At 42.3% G+C, this 22,263-nt stretch overlaps 1 protein-coding gene across 2 annotated transcripts in view; it reads left to right on the top strand.

Moving 5' to 3' along the window:
- Positions 1-22,263, top strand: part of PID1 (phosphotyrosine interaction domain containing 1) — a 65,944-nt gene that overhangs the window by 16,052 nt on the left and 27,629 nt on the right. For both annotated transcript variants that reach the window (XM_077291172.1, XM_077291173.1), the window contains exon 2: positions 7,399-7,545. In XM_077291172.1, the coding sequence (XP_077147287.1) occupies positions 7,399-7,545 (147 nt within the window). The remainder of the gene's footprint in view (positions 1-7,398; positions 7,546-22,263) is intronic.

The following is a 22,263-nucleotide window of genomic DNA, read 5'->3' as shown; positions in this document are numbered from 1 at the left end:
CAGAATGCAGCGATCATCTGATCCCAAGGATTGGCAGAAGTAAAAAATGGCAGAAGTGCTGTTAGAACAGAGAGCGGTGCAGGACAATAGAGGGGTGAAGAGCTGTATTAGAGGGGCACCATGATGAAAATATTTTTAAGAGCTCTGCTGGGCACTAGTTCATAGAATCCGCCATAGATAGACCTCAGTGGAGACTACACGGCGACTTGTATATGGTACCCTGCAATATGATGTTGGCGGTTTCCATATCTGAACACTCGGCATGTGATCCTTGTAGATGAGCGCCGTGCGGGGATGAATAGTGCCGCTCGCTGGGTGTGCTTTCTGGCGGTGGAAATGGTCTCCATTCCAATGTCATGATGGCTTTGGTTTGTCGTTAACAAGATACATCTGCTACACATGTGCCTGTGAAAGTAAGAAGCTATCCGTCCGTCTTGGCTTTAAAAGTCCACGCTCCTGGTGGCAGTGCCCATAAATATTAGACCCGTCCTTTGTCATTGGTAAAATGGTGGCATGATCTGCTGGCCGCCAACGTGGCACCGCGGATGCTGAGATGATCCTGCCCAGCGCTCCCGTATCTCCATCTTCTCTTTTTATTACTCCTGCAAACCTCCAGTCCTGTTAATAGTTTGGAAATGCCTTTGAACAGATATGTGACCATGTCATTCCTGTGTTCTCCAGATGTGACCCTTCTCCTCGGTCTCCAGCTTGTTCCTGTCATCCCCAGCACAGATGTTCTGCTTCAAATGTGTCTTTGAAATACTTAATGGAAAATGCGCTAGCTTGCTGAAATATTATATGAGAATGAGCCGGACTTGCTATCTGGAGCTGGGGTGAAGGTTACAATCTGTTTGGCCTGATTTCCTTTGAGACTTCGCATCCTTTCTTCGAGGACCCATGACTTGGTCACCCACCACTATCTAATAACTTGTGACCTCATCACATACTTTCCCATGTATCTTGGTTTAAATAAAAACCCTTGTCATTTTTATGAAGTTTCCTATTCCCAGCTGCATTGCAGGACGTGGACCGCCAGTGAGCCCCAAAGATTAGAATCTCTGGTGGTGCAGTACTTGCAGGGTTTCTGAGATTTTTGGTGCTTCCTGACGCGGGCGCTGGTGTCAGGACGTAATCTTTCATTGCACGCGCGTCGGTGCTCAGTAGTGAACACTACGTTGATGGGCTCACAGGAGCAAGAAGAAATGAATGAGCAGGTGGCCATCAAAATAAAGCTGCCGGACCAAGCACTGCGGTCCCCGGGAATCTGCTGGGGGCAATAAAAGGTCATCGAGGGCCATAAATGGTCCGTGAACCTGAAATATGTTTTGTGTTTCTTCTAGTATTAAGGATTTTTGCTTGTGCTCTACAAGTGGAAATAGTTGACTTATTTGCTGATTTGGTATACTGATTATTGGCAGCACTTTCACTTTGCAACTTTGCATGTTGGCCGCATGGGCAGCTTACACCGGGGGATACCCACTTGCTTTTTATCATCCTTATGCACTTTATTTATCATTGGTGTTTGTACTGTATGCACTTTAAGCTTGCTAAAGATAATTTAATAAAATATTATTTTTTATTACCTATATGCTCCGCTTGTACTCTTTTCTAATAAGTGGAAATAGTCATTCTTTATGACTTGGATCTTTTAAAACTACGTAAACCCCCGATTCCAAATTCTGGCATAAAACTATTTGAAATGTTGCAAAATTTTTACGTTAATTTTAGTTGCTCAAAAATTTAGCAAGTTTAGCCATTTGTAAGCCAGTCACAGCCAAATCTTCTATTATAATAATATTATTATTATTATTATTATATAGAATTTTTTTTTATTTTTTTTTAAAGAGTCGTAGTGTAGATGGGGGACGGGGGAGGAAACATTTGGCTGATTATCATAATTTGTCGCTAAAGAAATGGACTTCAGTCCTTGACCAAAATACATTTCTTGTGGTGGCGCAACGCAGCAGAAAGAGCCACCAAATGTAATAAATGGGAAGTAGGATTTGGGTGAAGGTCTCTTTTATATTAATAATGTAGACTTTTGTGTCTCTTCCAGTAGTCTGAGCTCACACCCCTGACTGTCTAATCATTGTTTCTAGTATTATGTGTGGGCTTCAGTTTCCAGCTTTCCCTATGGGGAGACCCTCCATATGCTCAGCACACACTTCCCGTAGCCGGATTTCAGGGTCTTCTTGTAGACGAGATTCTCTTTGAAGGTGTTTTTCTCATGAAAGTTACAAGTGCAGAGTGGATCGCTCCCCAGAACGATCGGATCTGTGAAGCTTTGATGTGCGGGATTTGCACATGACTTTGCTGATGGCATGGGGAGAGCGCCATCACTTGCTGACTTGTTTGCACTCAATAAGAGGAACATATGGTAAGTGGTTTTCATGTAAAAGCGTTTGAGTTAATGTTTACCCCCATAAAAACATTATATTTATGGGATATCCTTCCTCTTACCTGATTTAAAAAGTATGAACTTGATTCTGTTTTGGCTACAAAGTAACTTTGGGGGTTGGGAGTGGCAGATACTTGGTCTTCCTTTGTAATTGACCCTAATGTGTGTGTGTGTGTGCTATGTACAGAAATGGCATCACAATTATTCTACATTTATACCATCTTAATAAGACCTGATGTCTTTGGATGATCAGAGGTTGTCTGATCTACGGGTATCCCATCATCACAGAAACACTGTCCTGCATCACATTTATGAGAGCCGCTCCCAGTATATACAGTGGGGGAAATATTTGATCCCTTGCTGATTTTGTAAGTTTTCCCCCTGACAAAGACATGAAGAGTCTATAATTTTAAGGGTAGGTTAATTTTAACATTGAGAGATAGAATATCAAAAATAAAATCCAGAAAATCACATTGTATAAATTATATAAATTTATTTGCAGTTTGCAGTGAGAAATAAGTATTTGATCCCTCTGGCAAGCAAGACTTAATACTTGGTGGCAAAACCCTTGTTGGCAAGCACAGCAGTCAGACTTTTTTGTAGTTGATGATGAGGTTTGCGCACATGTGAGGAGGAATTTTGGTCCACTCCTCTTTGCAGATCATCTCTAAATCATTAAGATTTTGAGGCTGTCGCTTGGCAACTCGGAGCTTCAACTCCCTCCATAAGTTTTCTATGGGTTTAAGGTCTGGAGACTGGCTAGGCCACTCCATGACCTTAAAGTGCTTCTCTTTGAGCCACTCCTTTGTTGCCTTGGCTGTATGTTTTGGGTCATCGTCTTGCTGGAAGACCCAGCCACGACCCATTTTTAATGTCCTGGCGGAGGGAAGGAGGTTGTCACTCCGGATTTTACAGTACATGGCTCCATCCATTCTCCCATTGATGCCGTGAAGTAGTCCTGTGCCCTTAGCAGAGAAACACCCCCAAAACATAATGTTTCCTCCTCCATGCTTGACAGTGGGGACGTTGTTCTTTGTGTCATAGGCAGCATTTCTCTTCCTCAAAACATAGCGAGTTGAGTTAATGCCAAAGAGCTCAAATTTTGTCTTCAGCACAGAGTCAAAATTTTGTGAACTTGAATTTATTAAGCCTACCCGTGCATAGCAGAATTTCCAACGTTTCGGCCCATCTGGATATATGTGTTGGACTCTGCGTCGGCGTCTCTCCAAGGATTAGATGTGTAGGCACACTGCGTGTGAAGACACCTTTTTGCTACGGGAAAGGGGAGCAAGGTGGACCCTGTAATACCGCTCTATTTGCTCTTCCCCTATTTTCTTATGCCGATGTACCATTTCTCAGATATTCAGCTGATCTGGCTCTTCCTAAAACTCTATATCCATCATCCCTAGTCACGTTTTAGAGCCAAACCTCAGTGTTTATGTAGCTGCAAGAAAATCAGTCCTGTTTATACTTAAGAAATTCACTTTTGGAGCCTTAGCTAAAATGTGTTGAAGACCCCAGCCCCCCATTCCCTCCCATTTTACTTAAACCTTTGCTGTAAAGCATATTCATAAGGGGCTGCACTGTCTGCCCTAATGCTGGACATAGCTGGCTGTATTCCCATTATGAACAGGGCGATTTCTTGTCTACTGGATGTGTTCTAAAGATGCTCCGGTTTTCACGCCTTACTTCTTGCGTAAGAGTAGTTTTCACTGTAAACTGGTGGTTTGGACACAACCGATCACACGTTATAAGTGGGAGAGTGCCGAGCCACGGGTGCATAGATTATGAATGGAGCCATACAGCTAGAATACTACTAGGCATCTAGTCAGTGTTCAGGCCTTAGAAACGGCATGGAGAATCGTTAATTTGTGAAGCTGACCATAGACATGAGATCTTACGGGATCCATCAACCGTCTTATATCTGTGGTGACAGCTGAGTGTCCATTCTGTTGGTGGAAGCGGGGATCATAAATGTCTGGCTTTCCCTCCATAAAGGTGGAATGCCCATTTGGTCAAGATTATGGCTCGATGGTCGTTTGGACAATACAAATACAATGTATATATGATGTGTTCAATCAATTACTCTTCTAATGAAAGGCCTTCAGCCTCGCAACATTGCGTATCCATAATAAACATATGGATATATATAGCCATTCTCTAATTATCTGTATCCTGCATTAATTTCCTGTGTGCAATTAGAAGGAAATGTAATTAATGCCCTACAGAACACCGCAGGAATTCACATGGATGAGAATTAAAGCCAGATTTTCATAACTGGGGAAGCGGGACATTTTGGTGCCACCTGGGCGTCTGACAGCAGGGTAATGTACGGAGTGGCAGGCTTGTACATGGGGTATCATAGTTAGCAAGGCCAAAAAAAGACATTTGTCCATCCAGTTCAGCCTATATGCCGTCAGAATAAATCCCTAGATCTACGTCCTTCTAAAGAACCAAATAACGGTAAGATACAATATTGTTAACACTCTAGGAAGACATCCAGGCCTCTCTTGAACCACTCGACTGAGTTCGCCATCACCACCTCCTCAGGCAAGGAATTCCAGATTCTCACTGCCCTAACAGTAAAGAATCCTCTTCTATGTTGGTGGGAAAACCTTCTCTCCTCCATAGGGTGATTCCTATGTCACTACTGATGAAGAGGAAGCCGTTTGGCGCTGCAGTGGTGCTTTTACTGGTCACAGTAAGACCAGTAGAAGCACCACTGCAGCGCGAAATGGCTGTCATCCATTCCACTCCTGCTCCCATCCTCCCGACGCCGATGTTTTAAAGTATTGGAATAAAGAAGTTTTTTAACCGGTGAGTGCCATCCGTTCCTTTCAATTTTTGTATAATGTGTCCAATTACAGTACTGCTTCCCCCAAAATGTGGATGGCTTGCCAGTTACCCCAGACGTAAGATTGTTGGTAGATTGCATCTAGATCAGTAAGATCTGCCAAAAAACCCCAAACTTTCTACCTTGGTGCTTTTACCTTGGTGCCTATCTTCTTCTTAGGGCGTGTTCTCTTAGTCTAGTACCGAGGTGTCAAACTGCATTCCTCGAGGGCCGCCAACAGGTCATGTTTTCAGGATTTCCTTGTATTGCACAGGTGATAATTTAATCACCTGCACAGAATGTTTCCAGCACCTTGTGGAATGCTAAGGAAATCCTGAAAACATGACCTGTTGGCGGCCCTCGAGGAATGCAGTTTGACACCTCTGCTAGTATGTGTTATATTGTGCAGTGCGCCTGTTAACGGTTAGAAAGTGAGTGTTAATCTGTCCGGATTTCCACACCATTTTTTTTTTCTTTTACATAGGTAGGTACACAAATCATTCCCATAATATCTATGTAAGCTTTTGTGTGTGTCTTTTTTCCTTTTTTTGCGTTGGCCAGTGATCTTTGTGGAATCTTGTCTAGATTCCAGGAGTTCCTGACGTTTATACTTTTTTGCGCTCCTATAATCCTTTTTTACTGTCCAGACATAAAAAAAAATATCCTTAATGAGCTTTCCATACCGTCTAAACCCTGAGTCACCTTTTCTGAGGCCCAGTTATAATGTGATAATATCCCTAATCTGCCATTTCTTTCATATATGAGCCCGGTAATAAATGTACACGTCGTAGTCCTCTGCGCATTGCCGTGTATGAAAGGTAGAATATTTTGCGTAGTGTTGCTGGTTTTTCTTTCTGTGACTGATGTTGGAAAACTTTGTGGGACGGAGTTCAGTCTGGAGACAACTTGGTAATAAAAGTTTTATTTAAAATGTTCATTAGCAGATAGCTGTGCAAACACTACGAATGGCCAGAAATAAGGGAATGGCGCTTCCTATTTCTAAAAAGGCGTGTTGAGACGTCTGGGCTGAATGATTTTACTTGTGTCCTAAATGCCAAATTTTGCAACTTTCTAAATCGTCTTTAAGTTCTTGGCTTCTTGTTGTAGTGTCTGTGTAACTCCTGCGCTTAGCTGTCTGTGCTGCAGCCTGTGACCTAAGCCTGCCAATATACAACGGCTGTTGTAGTAATCGGACCAGTCTTGTGTGCAACTTCATGCTTTCGTCTGGATTATGGTCTCATGCAGGAGAATCCCGTCCTAAGCTGCACCATTCTGCTCTGTAAAACTAGAGTAGTCTATGCTTCTCCACCAGAAAATGCAACTTTATTTGTTGTAGCTTCTGCTAATTCTTGGCGGTGGCCAAAAAAAACGAGCTCCTGTCTGTTAACTCAGAATGCCCTAATGGGGGTACGCTGACAATGGGGATTTCCACAGCAGACCAAACCTTTATCTACTCCGTCTAACAACACAGAATAATATTTGCTCACTTTGTCTTCAGACCAGAAGCTTTTAATGGTAGAGATCAAACAGAAAAGCCGTTGTTGGAGTAATGGATTGCACCTTGGATATATATACAATTGCATGCTACTTTCTGTATTGGGACCAGATGACGGGTTTACTATGCCGTGCTTACATTAGCGGGGTGAGGTACAGCACATGCTGTTCTAAGCAATTTTTATAGATTTTTACATCTGTTGTGCAAAATGCTAGGAGCTAGGACATTATAAAGTGGGGCTCTCTAGGACCTCGGAGGTGAATTGCTCAATCCTAAAGTTGAGTCAAGTTCCTAAATGATTAGTTAAAAAAAAAAAAAAAAAAAAAAAAAAGCAGCATTTTTCATCAGTGTTGGCTCAGGAATAAATGGTTACATTGTAATAGTTCGTCTTAGCCGTCTATGGTAAGTCTGAGGTTCGGTATTACCGGAGTTGTTTTTGTGCAGTATACCAAATGTGGTTCTTATGGCTCCCTATGAATAGACCCCTTTGCTTGCATAAGAATAGCCACATGTTGCTGTTTATTTGCTCCCTGCATTGATTATCACATCATGTAATAAGACCTTTTGAAGGGCTCCATTGTTTACTTAAGAAGATTGTTCAGGACTTCCTTTTCTCAGCTGTTTTGCCCCTAATCTGTGCCTTGTGTTAACTCCTTCTCATTCTCTTCCTAGCACTTCCAGACCATGATAAAGTCCAAGCTGAACGTGTTAACCCTTCGTAAGGAGCCACTCCCAGCAGTAATCTTTCACGAGCCAGAAGCGATTGAACTCTGTACCACGACTCCGCTCATGAAGCCCTGTCCGCAAGCCGGATGCAAGGTATCGCGCTATTAACCCGCAAACGTCTTTGCCCATTACTGACAGATGGCTGATCTGATACGCGGGTCTTCAGATCCATCTGTAGGAATGGATTCTAGGCTCAGTTGATTGCTTCTTCATTTTTTTTCTTATGGCTTTTATTTATGTAGAAAACCAGGTACCACCCTATGCCAAGTAGGTGACGCAAAGCAAATTCATATGTCGGACTAGGAAACAAGATTAAGCTTCTTTTTGTGAAACTTTATACAAAAAGTACCGGTATAAGTTAGGCAGCACCCGATTCCTAGTGGTCTCAACTATCGTGGATATCAGATCTATCGTCCTCTAAGGTATATAATTCAGGAATATAACACTTGTATGGTAACAATTATGGATATAAATGATCACTCAGGTCATTGCTAGAAAATGAACACGTAAACCCTTAAAGGGATTATACACCAGAGGTGTCAAACTGCATTCCTCGAGGGCCGCCAACAGGTCATGTTTTCAGGATTTCCTTAGCATTCCACAAGGTGCTGGAATCATTCTGTGCAGGTGATTAAATTATCACCTGTGCAATACAAGGAAATCCTGAAAACATGACCTGTTGGCGGCCCTCGAGGAATGCAGTTTGACACCTGATACACGATTATAACATGGCTGCTGTCCCTGTCCATGGGTTGTTGCTGGTATTGCTGCACTGCTCGGTTGAATTGAATGAAGCTAACATGCCTCACACAACCCTCAGTCTTAGTGGATATGTTACCTGATTTCACAATACAATCGGCATACATTGGTAAATATATCCTAGACCTGACAGGGCTGGTGTACTTACTATAAGCAATCCATGTCTGACTGGCTATATTATCTTGCATGCTGCAGCTGTCAGTCAAGCTGGGTGGATGGAGGCTGGATACATTGCGCTCATAAAATGCTCATCTTAATATCCGGATTATACAGCCATTCTGTTATGGATATTCAAAGTAAGTACACCAGCCTTATCAGGTGTAAGATCTATTATGTTTTGTGAAATCTTGTGACAGATCTTATGTAAACTATCTCTGTCAGCACAGGATGACTGTTCAAACCAAGCACTGTCGCTCGATGCATCTTTTAATTATACCTTCCCACCTGCTTTTTTTTCTCCTCCATCTCCTCCCCTTCTTCTTTGGCTTCATACAGCCAGGGTGTAGATAGATGGAAAACAAGCCGGTGAGAAGGTGTATATAAATGATTGGCCCGCCGTGATGCACCGGGAGCCTGTGCTTGGTTTGAACAGTCTTTTGTACTGATAGTCCTTTTACATCAATCAGATATGTTGGCTTTCAGTACGGCCGATCTCGGACATAAGCGATGTAATTGAATTTTTACGTATCATGCATATATGGCCAACTGTTTTGGCCGATCCTTTGGTGGGTCGTCTCTAACCCCCAACATGAACTTTTATCATTTTTACTCTTTTGAAAAAAGCCTGGTGATTTCTATATCCAACCGTTTGGAAATACTCCTATGCGGTATGCCCTTCATAGTAACGAAAAATGAGAAAGTGTAGATGTTCAGCTACTATATAGAGTGACCACTGAGCGTGTGTCGTAACTTGCCCTTTGAAGCATTAATGTGATCCATGTGATGTAGCAGCACCTATAATGCTTCAGGGTGCGTTTGATATGACCAGATTGGGATGGGCCCCAGGGGCAGCTCATTTTCTGCTTGGTTGCTTGGGCTATAATCTGGGGTCTGCTTAGTTTGGAAAGCCTTTCCCGTGCAGACTAATTAGTTGAGTCCTTCCATTGACGTGGGCGATGTATTTCTCTTGCTTTGTGGGTGTATTTTTAGAGCTCCAGTCCTCAGTGACCTAGTTGTCATCACCACCATCGCGACTTTGCCCATATTTCTCTAATCCAGTGTAGTCCTGCTTATTCTAACAAGGGGATGTCTCCGTGGAGCACAGAGAGCCGGGGTCAGGAGCAGAAATCACTAAGAAGTCGGGGTATGCAAACACGGCTCAGATGACAAATCTGCCTATGACAGCCCCATATTTCTTTTCTTTGACATTTTCTAATTTCACAAAGTTTCGGAGAAACATCAATAACTAGTATGAGAAATATTACATCTCCCATCATGGTTGTTATCTCCACAGTTTATCCAAAGCCCTCGGTGATCTCTGCCCAGATTAGTTATTCATCGCCATTTCCGGTATTGCTGCTCCGCGTCACAGAAATCACATATCACCACAGTAAATGGGGATTCTTCATTATCCCCGTAGGCTATGTTCACATGTCCAGTAAGAATCCGTTACTGGATCCAGTAAGCAACAAAACGGATCTGTTACAAATGAAAGTAAAACGGATGGCTGAGTAATGGATCCGTTTTTCTTAGACATCAATGTTTACAAAACAGATCCAGCAGAGATCAGTTATTTAAAAAAAACGGACTAAAAAGTTTTGTTTGCACAACTTTTTTTTGCCAACAGATTGCTGCTGGATCCGGTCTAATGGATCATTACAAGACATGTGAACATAGCCTGACTTCTTTGTGTTTCATAGAATCGTAGAATGTAAGAGTTGGAACTTCCTCCAGGGTCATCATGTCCAACCCTCTGCTCAATGCAGGATTCACTAACCATCTCAGACAGATGTCTGTCCAGCCTCTGTTTGAAGACCTCCATTGAAGGAGAACTCACCACCAACATACTCGCCTGTATGCTCAAAATTTCAGCAATTGCCTTCTGCATTTTTGAGCGCCAGGGAAGTTCTCTATGGATTTTTATATACTGTCTGGATGTTCTAAAAATAAAAAAGCTTTGATTATTTTCAGTCCAGGCTCTAAAATCCTCTGCATTCAACCAACATAGGAGGTTGCTAATTGCTGTACATTTTTGGTTTTCCATGCCAGCCATTGATATGAACCGACCTGTGGCGCTGAACACAGGCAGGCCAGGCTATACGATGTGTCCCGAATGATCTGTAATAGATTCTTCAGCGCGCATAGGTTGCCATTGTTCTCGACAGCGTAGGTGCTGTTTGCACCAGATGAGCTGCCGAGAATGAAGATTTTTACGCAATCGTAAAAATCACTTTACCCTGTAAACAAGTGATCTCTCACTCATCGGGCGATCCGCAGCCTGTTTACACAGCAAGATTAGAATGAAACGAGTGTTCATAGGAAAGCTCATTCACGATAATCTTTCAAAGTGAATGCACCTTACGTCCATCACATCTAGAGCTAGCTATCAGCTCTAAATAATACAGGGTTCTCAAAGAGGACCTGTCACCAATTTTTCCATTTTGAACTGAGTACAAGAAGCAACATTGGCTGCAGAGCAGAATAAAACATTGTGTGTATGATACAGTGGGGCAAAAAAGTATTTTGTCAGTCAGCAATAGTGCAAGTTCCACCACTTAAAAAGATGAGAGGCGTCTGTAATTTACATCATAGGTAGACCTCAACTATGGGAGACAAACTGAGACAAAAAAATCCAGAAAATCACATTGTCTGTTTTTTTTATCATTTTATTTGCATATTATGGTGGAAAATAAGTATTTGGTCAGAAACAAAATTTCATCTCAATACTTTGTAATATATCCTTTGTTGGCAATGACAGAGGTCAAACGTTTTCTGTAAGTCTTCACAAGGTTGCCACACACTGTTGTTGGTATGTTGGCCCATTCCTCCATGCAGATCTCCTCTAGAGCAGTGATGTTTTTGGCTTTTCGCTTGGCAACACGGACTTTCAACTCCCTCCAAAGGTTTTCTATAGGGTTGAGATCTGGAGACTGGCTAGGCCACTCCAGGACCTTGAAATGCTTCTTACGAAGCCACTCCTTCGTTGCCCTGGCGGTGTGCTTTGGATCAATCATTGTTATGTTGAAAGACCCAGCCACGTTTCATCTTCAATGCCCTTGCTGATGGAAGGAGGTTTGCAATCAAAATCTCACGATACATGGCCTTATTCATTCTTTCATGTACCCGGATCAGTCGTCCTGGCCCCTTTGCAGAGAAACAGCCCCAAAGCATGATGTTTCCACCACCATGCTTTACAGTAGGTATGGTGTTGGATGGATGCAACTCAGTATTCTTTTTCCTCCAAACACGACAAGTTGTGTTTCTACCAAACAGTTCCAGTTTGGTTTCATCAGACCATAGGACATTCTCCCAAAACTCCTCTGGATCATCCAAATGCTCTCTAGCAAACTTCAGACGGGCCCAGACATGTACTGGCTTAAGCAGTGGGACACGTCTGGCACTGCAGGATCTGAGTCCATGGTGGCGTAGTGTGTTACTTATGGTAGGCCTTGTTACATTGGTCCCAGCTCTCTGCAGTTCATTCACTAGGTCCCCCCGCGTGGTTCTGGGATTTTTGCTCACCGTTCTTGTGATCATTCTGACCCCACGGGGTGGGATTTTGCGTGGAGCCCCAGATCGAGGGAGATTATCAGTGGTCTTGAATGTCTTCCATTTTCTAATTATTGCTCCCACTGTTGCTTTCTTCACTCCAAGCTGGTTGGCTATTGCAGATTCAGTCTTCCCAGCCTGGTGCAGGGCTACAATTTTGTTTCTGGTGTCCTTTGACAGCTCTTTGGTCCTCACCATAGTGGAGTTTGGAGTCAGACTGTTTGAGGGTGTGCACAGGTGTCTTTTTATACTGATAACAAGTTTAAACAGGTGCCATTACTACAGGTAATGAGTGGAGGAAAGAGGAGACTCTTAAAGAAGAAGTTACAGGTCTGTGAGAGCCAGAAATCTTGATTGTTTGTTTCTGACCAAATACTTATTTTCCACCATAATATGCAAATAAAATGATAAAAAAACAGACAATGTGATTTTCTGGATTTTTTTTTCTCCGTTTGTCTCCCATAGTTGAGGTCTACCTATGATGTAAATTACAGACGCCTCTCATCTTTTTAAGTGGTGGAACTTGCACTATTGCTGAATGACTAAATACTTTTTTGCTCCACTGTATATAAACATATATAATTTTATTTAATAATTTTTTATTTCGCCTCTATGTTGCGGAAACATTAGCAATCAGAGTATTTGGGACCCGATGAGTTAACTTTTTATTAAGTCCAAGTGGGTGTTATCGGATAGTATTCACTGAGGATGTTTACTTCTTGATGTCCAAGTTGCCCAGTTTTAAGCAGGCAACAACACGCTAGAGAAAGAACATGCCCCCACAATACCTTAGGTTTCTCAGTGTGTGAGATGTAAGGATAATCGCCTGGTCTAACCTCCTGCATGATTAGAAAGTGCAGCTGAGTTTAGCAGTGTCACATTACAAATCAGCTCTTCTCCTCTCATAGCTCTGAATGCTCTGCTGTACTGCCCCTCCCCCACACGGTCTGCCCGAAGATGAGTCATACTTATATCTGTTGTGCTCATAGCAGCATATACTCACTCAAAATACTTTGTTTTCTGCCTTAAGGAAATGTTGGTAATCAAATATTTTATTCTGTTCTGCAGCCACTATTACATTGTGTGTCTAGCTCAACATGAAAAAATTTGAGAAAGGTCCCCTTTAAATCCGATCTGCCACCAGGCCTGACAAGAGTGCTGTATTTACTTTGAAAATCCATGTTACAATAACTGTATAATCTTTTAAGAAAGTTTAAAAGGATTTTCCTATCTCCAAGATCCCATACTAACAATAATATTAGCAATTTAAATACCTCTAATTATAAATGTAGTATAGTTCTTCAGATTCGCTATGTCGCTTGCCCCATGTGGATGTCATTGCAGTACCTTAGGTATCCATAATTATGACCACTCAAATAGTGACAACTAGGGCTTAGTGGTCGTAACCATGGATACCTAAGCTACTGAGATGCCTGCACATGGGGAAAGTGACATAGTGAATCTTAAACTATACTACATTTCTAAGTGGGGGTATTTACTATTATTATTATTATTACGTCTACTGCATCATGGGATAGGTTCTTGGAGATGGGAATACCCCTTTAACTAGATATCAACCACAAAATGTCCTAAATACTACAGAGGGCACTTCAACATACTATATCACACCACTTCCACCTTACATTATATTTGTGGAAATAAGAAGAGATCCCATATTCAGATAAAAAATAACTTTTATTTAAAAATACTTTAATAAAAATAAAAAAAGCAAAATTGCTGTCAAAAGGACACCAAGTGAATAATCACACCAAAATATCACTGACGTTATAAATACACAGGATGTTCCTAAATATATCTATATAATTATTATTCACCCCACTAGAACTCTTTCAATAACTAAATGACAATTGCTGTCAATCCAGCATATATATCTATGTATTCAACATGGGGATGTTAATTACTATCAAGAAATTTTTTTTTTTTACATATAGAGACTCCCTGTCAGTGTTAATGGGCCAAGACCAAATCAATTACCATAATCTAGCCAGCCTAATACTACTGATGTACCTTACAAATGTAGGCTAACAGAGGATAACCTCCTGATGTACACCAATGCAGCTATGTATACAACTTGTGTCCTCTTCCTATATATGCCTAAATGGACATAAGGCTGGCAACTGGGTAAATACTATCATTTTACCGTACCCTGACAGCTTGGTTACTGGTCCCATAAATACATAAATAAATCATAATTACCTGAATCACCCGTGCTATATCACCTGGCGTCCTCTCACCCCGACGCGCGTTTCGCCGCCAGCTTCTTCCTGGGGTGTAATTTTGCTTTTTTATTTTTGTTGTTCTTAATGTATTTTTAAATAAAAGTTATTTTTTATCTGAATATGGGATCTCTTCTTATTTCCACAAATATAATGTAAGGTGGAAGTGGTGTGATATACCCTTTAACTAGATGTCCGCCCACCCAGTCTGATGTGTTTCTCCTTTCTGCTTCTCCAGATTTCCAGCCCACCATGCTTGATTGTCAGCTCTTCAGTGCCCCTACTGTCCACCACTGCTGAATCTCTTCCCCATGTAATCTGATTAGGAGCTCCTCAGTGTCCCTCCTCCCTGCTGAGATCTCGCACTGCTTTGTGCAAGCTGCAGCTGTCAGTCAGGCTGGGTGGGCAGAGACTGAATACAGTAGGACTCATGCGTTCTACTGCTTATTAGCTGGGGTCCTAAAATACTCATAATATTAGGACTATACAGCCATTCTGACATGGATTCTCAAAGCAAACACACCCGTCTCATCCGGTCTAAAGGATCTTTTTGATAACATACACAGTTTGTTATGAAATCTGATGACAGATATGCTGTAAGCAGTGGACCTCCTCTGCAACTCACGAATGCCCAGAAATGGCATATGCTGAGGTTGCCTTAAAGGGGATGTCGACTACAGGACAGCCCCTGTTAAATCATTTCTGGACCCCAATTAAAATGTAACCACCAGTGGATACTCTCCTCCTGCAGTGGTGTCGTTTCAATTATATACGATGAGTAACGTGACATTATTATGATGTGTCCGCTGCAGACGGTGATCGGACGCTGTTTGGCTGCAGCTCATCAATATTCGGTCAGGGCAGACGTCCTCTCTGACCACATGGCCAAACGGTTACCGCACATGGCCTGCAGCGGGCACGTGACTCAACACTGCCACGTCACCCTCCAGGAACGGCGGTGCCGACATTGCCGGTGCAGCCCCATTGCTGGAGGTGAGGATTCATTGGTTTATTTGAGATGGGGTCCTGAATAGATTACGCTGGGAATGCTTAATAGGGGACAACCCCTTTTATTAAAACCTACCATATCCCTGTAATCTATGGGCAAGTACATAATTGTTAATCCCCCTCCTTACACACTCCCAGCCACAATAAAGCAAAGCCCGGTCTCTAAATGTCATACAATACTAGTGAACCCCTCACATTTTTGAGGTTCTTTAACAAAATGGTAAATGTTTTTATTTCTCATGCCGTATGTGCCGGTGTGCTCCCCCAGCTGTGTCTCTGGGATGTCGGATCTAGGACCGTTCCTTTGCTTGGCAGCTTATGGAAGACTCACGACCCAGATCCATTGATTTGTCTCCAGCTGATGAACTCGGGGATAGAATGCATGATGCGGGGATAAGAATGCATGATTCGGGGATGGAGAGCATGGTGTGGGGATGGAGAGCATGATGCGGGGAGGGTGGAAAGCATGATGCGGGGAGGGTGGAAAGCATGATTCGGGGATGGAGAGCATGATGCGGGGAGGGTGGAAAGCATGATGCGGGGAGGGTGGAAAGCATGATGCGGGGAGGGTGGAAAGCATGATGCGGGGAGGGAGGAAAGCATGATGCGGGGAGGGTGGAAAGCATGATGCGATACATAACTCTTTTTCCTCCCACAGTTAATACTAGATTCTGGATAGATCTTTTTTACATGATTACATTACAGCAGGAATTGTTAGGTATCAGCAATCTTTAGAAAAAAACTGTGCAGTGGCCTCAATCTGGATGATCACTGACAGATTCTAGAGAGCGATGGGGGGTCTCGATACCCTGACGTCTAATGGGAATTGTGCAAATTTACTTTAAGCCTGAATTTTGTTTGATTTGGCCTCAGAAGAGTTTTCCTTCTGGTGTTGCAATTCAACAATGTCCCGTACCCAAAAACAACAGCAATTTCCTTACTGACATGTTACTAGTGCTGAATCAGTAAGTCATGCCATCTGTGCCATAAGTTATTGAAGTCTGTGGGAAACCAGGGTAAACTGCGTCCTACAATAACACCGCTAGTCACTGTTGTAGAAGTAAAATCTTCTTTGTATCTGTATAGAAATAATTTATTTTTTGCAGGAAAAGGCCCAATGTAAGACAAGACGCGGCTCACTAATGGCTTATAGCAGGTGACCACTACATCCTCAGTTGTGTTAGGGACAAGACTTTGTGGCACTTACTAATATATCAGTGTTCTAGGTTGTGTTGCTGTGCTTCTTCTTGCCAAGGTGTATGACCTGTGGCACTGTCTTCCACAACCTCACCTACGTAGCAGAGCTTGTCAGTTCATCACCCAGTTTATTTTACTAACTTGTATAGCGCCGTCATATTCCACACTGCTTTACAGACATTATCATCACAATCGTGGATTTTCCTCTGAAATTCAATTTGTGGAGAAGTCCTTCTCATGGAATTTGATATTCATTATTATTCTCTGGGTTCTGGAGAGACACCAGAGCATAATAAAATGTAATATTTCAAAATGGTAAAAAATCCTAATACTCACCGCTCTTGCCTCTGAGCTCCTCACCATCACCCATCCAGTCCTTGTCTTATCTTCTGATCCCCACCACTTGTCCTGAAATCCCTTTAAAAGAGTGAAAAGTCACACTGTCATGACGTTCCGACATGCGCCGTGACTATGCGAGGACCAGTGCTGGCTCAGTGGGAGTGCCGCTGAATCTAGAAGATGTGTTGAGGAGCTGATGGTGAGGAGGGAAGCGGGAGAGCTGAGTGGTAAGGCGAGTATAATTTTTCTTTGATAGCTTTTTGATGTCCCTTTTATTTTTGAGAAAAATGGTGGACGATCGCTGTCATTTTGCTGTTGGGCTGATTCAACAAAACTATTTCAGAAGTGTCAGAAAGTTTGAGAGACACAAAGTTGTTTACAAATTATGCGACTTACGGCATTTTCCTGACCGTTTAGGCAGCTCCTCCAAAATGTAGCCTGGCGGGATGGACGTGGCTATGCCTTCCCGTCCGAGTCCTCAATAGAGGTGGCATTCCTTATGCCACATATGTTACTCCAGTCCATGATGGGAGTAACCTTTCTGGCGAGGCGTGCTCCACTGATGAGATGCGCTAAATTCATTAAATGGTGTGCGCCTCTAAATGAATTTTGCATGCCCCTTATTAAGACTAACGCATGAAACACCAGTCTTAACGAATCGGGGCCATAGTGTCAACTGGTTTTGTACACAAACAACTGGCTGTGTTTCTGCCACAGGATTGCTGCTTCATCTGCAGACATGGCCGTTGTGGTCATGGAGGAAGGGCTGATTTACGTTCCAGAGGTAAAGAATCCTCTGGAACATAAAGAGTTCACATTCAGCAGTTAGGATTTCCTAGAAAACCTTTGTTTATGGGTTTTGGTTTTTATTTTTTGCAGAGTGTGGTCTGCAGAAATGTTGTATTGGACATAGGTCAGCATCCAGTAAGCTATTACACAACAGCAGGTCAGCATACTTGTGTGTATTGTGCAAAATGATCATTTATCGACATAACCAGAAGACATGTATCTTACCATTTACTACTCCCTCCCGATGCCCTTTGCACCATGATGCCATCACAAGCCTTCATCTCTCTTAAAGGGATCTGTCAGTAGGATCAACCCTCCTAAGTCGTCTGTAAGGCCATGTGGGTCATAGGAAGATGAATAAAATGATACCTTGATATCGGTGATCTGATGTCTTATTCCAGAGGAATCCACGTTTTTTCTTATATGTAAATGATTTGTCCCAGGCTATGGGTCAGATACCGATCTGAAGGAGGACCTGCCTCCAGAGATTGTTATAAATGATAGGTGGCGTTACCAGTGAGACATATAACACAGGACAGTAGAACTGCACTTTATCTAATAACAAACACGTTCTCAGCTGCAGCTCTCACAGCTCTGCTGTATTGCAACACTATTACAACACTGGCTGCCTGTGAGATGGAAGCTGAAGCTGAGAAGAACCCGGAGATGTGTCCGTAAGGCACAAAATAATAGTGGAATTGCTTTATTTTTTTTTTTCTATTTCTTTCCTTAATGAGTTAATAAAGTTGTTATGTATGCTTCAAAATTATGCCACTGATAACTGCAAGGCCTCTCAAAAAAAACAAGCCCTCACACAGCTATGGAACGTGGCAATGGTAAAGGGAACCTGGCAACTGTTACATGCCGGCCGATCCTCTGCGACCAAGCCGCCTGGGAGACTAGTTAGCCAGGCGGGTCCCCGGGGGCTGCTGCCACTGACTGAAAGGTTTCTTCCTACAAATGCATGCAAAGGAGAGATCTGTTATTCATTGGCAGGGGGCGGGGAGACGCCGACGGGGACCCACCTGTTTTGCTAGTCTCTTGTGTGGGTCACTCCACGGTGGCTTCTAAATTATGTTTTTCTCTGAAAGGCTGTGACCTTTTAGAGTTAACTTGGGTCAGAAGGCCGTAGATTCTGTCATCCAAGAGAATCGGGCTGATTATGCAAATAACACGTGGATCAAACTCTGATCAGAGGGTCAGCGTAGTGTGATCTGATTGACTCGGATGACCGAATCGGAGTGCACTGTGAGGAGAAGATGGAGAACAAGACTTCTTCTCCATCTTCTCCTTCACTTCTGATCATGCGCAGTGGGCCAAGCAGTTTGGGGACACTAACGCACCATCGACTTGTCAAAGCCCTCATTTACATATTTATAAACAGACTTTAGAAATACTTCTTCTAAAGATCTGTTTGTGTGTAACGTAATAAAGGGACTGTTAGGGTGGGAATTTAGCTTCAGTTGAAACTAGAACTTAGCATAATATATATATATATATATATATATATATATATATATATATATATATACATACATACATACATACATACATACATACATACATACATACATACATACATACATACATACATACATACATACATCTATATATATAATAGTCTAAGGGTTTTTCTGTCTGTCTGTCTGTCTGTCCTGGAAATCCCGCGTCTCTGATTGGTCGAGGCCGCCAGGCCTCGATCAATCAGCGACGGGCACAGCATGGCGACGATGATGTCATAAAGGTTGCCTCGACCAATCAGCGACGGGCACAGTCTGCCGCGAATTCTGGAATCATCATTGTCCATATACTACGGGGACATGCATATTCTAGAATACCCGATGCATTAGAATCGGGCCACAATCTAGTATATATATATACATACATACATACATACATACATACATACATACATACATACATACATACATACATACATACATACAATAAATAGCCTTTAAACAATTCTTCACTGCCCATATGATGATGTCATGTGTTTGGAAGCTTCTCATAGTTTTTTTTTTTTTTTGCAACATCTGAGTTAATTAGAGACATCAACTGTGGGTGTATTTTAATACACACCTGAAACACACTGCTTCTTTGTGTAGCGTCATGGGAAAATCTAAAGAAATTAGCCAGGATATCAGGAAGATAACTGCGGACTTGCACAAGTCTGGCTCATCCTTGGGTACAATTTCAAGATACCTGAAGGTGCCTTGTTCATCTGTACGAACAATTACACGCATTTACAAATAAGATGGGAATGTCCAGCCATCATACCGCTCAGGAAGGAGATGGGTTCTGTGTCCCAGAGATGAACGTGCTTTGGTCCGACATGTGCATAGCAACCCAAGGACAAAAACAAAAGAGCTTGTGAAGATGATGGCAGAAGCTGGTAAGATTGTATCAATATCCACAGTGAAACTATTACTGTATCAAGATGGGCTGAAAGACCACTCTGCCAGGAAGAAGCTACTACTCCAAAAGAAACACAAAAAAAGCCAGATTAATATTTGCAAAAGCACAAAGGAACAAAGACCTTAATTTTTGGAGAAATGTCCTGTGGTCTGATGAAACTAAAATTGAACTTTTTGGGCATAATGACCATCATTACATTTGGTGGAAAAAGGGAGAAGCTTCGAAGCCTAAGAACACTGTCACAACTGTGAAACACGGGGGTGGCAGTATCGTGTTGTGAGGTTGTTTTGCTGCACGAGGGACTGATTCACTTCACAAAATAGATGGCATCGTGAGAAAAGAAGATTATGTGGCAATACTGAAGCAACAACTCAAGACATCAGCCAGGAAGTTAAAGCTTGGGTGGAAATGGGTCTTCCAAACGAACAATGACCCGAAGTATACTGCCAAAATGGTAATAAAGTGTCTTAAGAATAACAAAGTCAATATTTTGGAGCGGCCATCACAAAGCCCTGATCTCAATCCTATTGAAAATTTATGGGCAAAGTTAAAATAGGCCGGTGTGAGCAAGGCGACCTACAAACCTGGATCAGTTACACCAGTTTTGTCTGGAGAAATGGGCCCAAATTCTGACCAACTATTGTGAGAAGCTTGTGGAAGGAAATCCCATAAGTTTGACCCAAGTCATTCAGTTTAAGGGCAATGGTACCAAATACTAATGATACATTCTCTCTCTCTCGTTACTCTGGCATTTGGCAAATATTAATAATTATGGTAATCCTAATTGGCCTAAAATGGGAAAGGTTTATTCTGATCTCATGTCAGATATTGAGAAGAACATGCAGATGTGTCTTTTTATATAGTGTATGCAGACACAACTGCTGGTGGTTCTGGGAGCACGGGGGACCTGACAGGTTCCCATTAAGAGGCCAGTGATTGAGTGTACAGCCCCGTCATTCGGTATTCGATGGTTGATTTTTACAGCTTGGTGCTCAGACCTTTTTGATTATGAGCCCCCTATCTGTGTATTGATGTTTCCAAGGGGATTATAGGCTCGAAGTTTTAACATCTATGTTATAACTATCTGACTTTTTTACGCCATTGTTGGGGGATAGAACGTAATTGTCTGACCTTCTGAAGTGGTAAACACGGCATATTTCACGTGTGACGATGGAGGAGTTTACATACTTGGCTATCTGCAATGAGGCTTGCGTCATTCACTATTCTAAACATTGGAGATTTATAGTTCAGCGCTTGTTTGCAGAAGTATATTTTAGTTCTTTAGCTTTCTCTGTTACTTTTATGGTTTTGGTGTAAATAGGAGAAATGATGAAAATCTTAACTACAGGTTAGCCATTACTGGCGGATTACTGCGTCTCGTGGAAGGAACCCATGGCGGCACACTCACTGTTTATGGAACCATACAGACTTTGTGTGCAGACCTACTTACTCATGTGCACAAGACGTCTCTGAGGTTATACGGAGCCAGAAGTGGGAATGGACAGAGCCACCACTCTAGTGAGAGCCATAAAAATGTTTTATCTACAGTTCAAGGCTTCTTCCAAGTTCTTTTCAGAACCTGTTTATTTTCTTGCAGTCGACACTACTTCTAGTGTCATTTCCCATGAAAAAAGACCATTCCGAAGCATCTGTTCTAAGACTCAAACTTTACATATGTCTGTTCCGTTTTAGAAACAAATGGAATAAGTGATCTGTTGTATCAGCTTTGTAGATGGCACCGAGGGGTCCCATTGACTATTATGAGGTCCGTTTGGTATCCTGGACCCCTAGAAGCATTAGTTTAACACAAAACTACCGTCGTCCACTTCGTTTTCCTCGCCCCCCTGCACGCCGCCTTCATGTACTGAATAATGCAACAAAGGACTGATTTTTTTTTTTTTAGGAAACGGTGAGGGGTGAGTGCCGCATTTCTTTTTGTTTGAAATTAAGTTAAGTATAGCGGGGTTTTTTTCTCTTTCAAATAATTGTTTTTTCTTCTTAGAAAATGTTTTTTTCAGAGATGCACAGTATTATGTGCAGCAAAATTCAAAGCAAATTGGGTTTGTTGAAAATTTTGATTTTCCTAATAAACTCAATGGGGAAAAAGCTCAACCTGAATATGGACATGCTGCAGAGTTAGAATTTGCACCAGAGGTTACTACTATCTGTACATATATTTATGTATTTCTGCAGAGTGGTGATAAACTTTATCAACCCTTTTGTGACCATATGATGTAAATTTTCATCACAGGAGTAGAGGGGGCATGGAACGGCTCGGGAGCTGAGCCCGCGCTGTTACAAAGCCAGGATTTGCCTGTATCAGCAGCAAACGGAGCAAGTTCTGATTGCTCCTGTT

The sequence above is a fragment of the Ranitomeya variabilis genome, chromosome 2 (genome assembly GCF_051348905.1).
Source record: "Ranitomeya variabilis isolate aRanVar5 chromosome 2, aRanVar5.hap1, whole genome shotgun sequence".
NCBI classification, from domain to species: Eukaryota; Metazoa; Chordata; class Amphibia; order Anura; family Dendrobatidae; genus Ranitomeya; species Ranitomeya variabilis.
The sequence above is the reverse complement of the archived record's forward strand: the minus strand, read 5'-3'. Positions and strand labels throughout refer to the sequence as shown.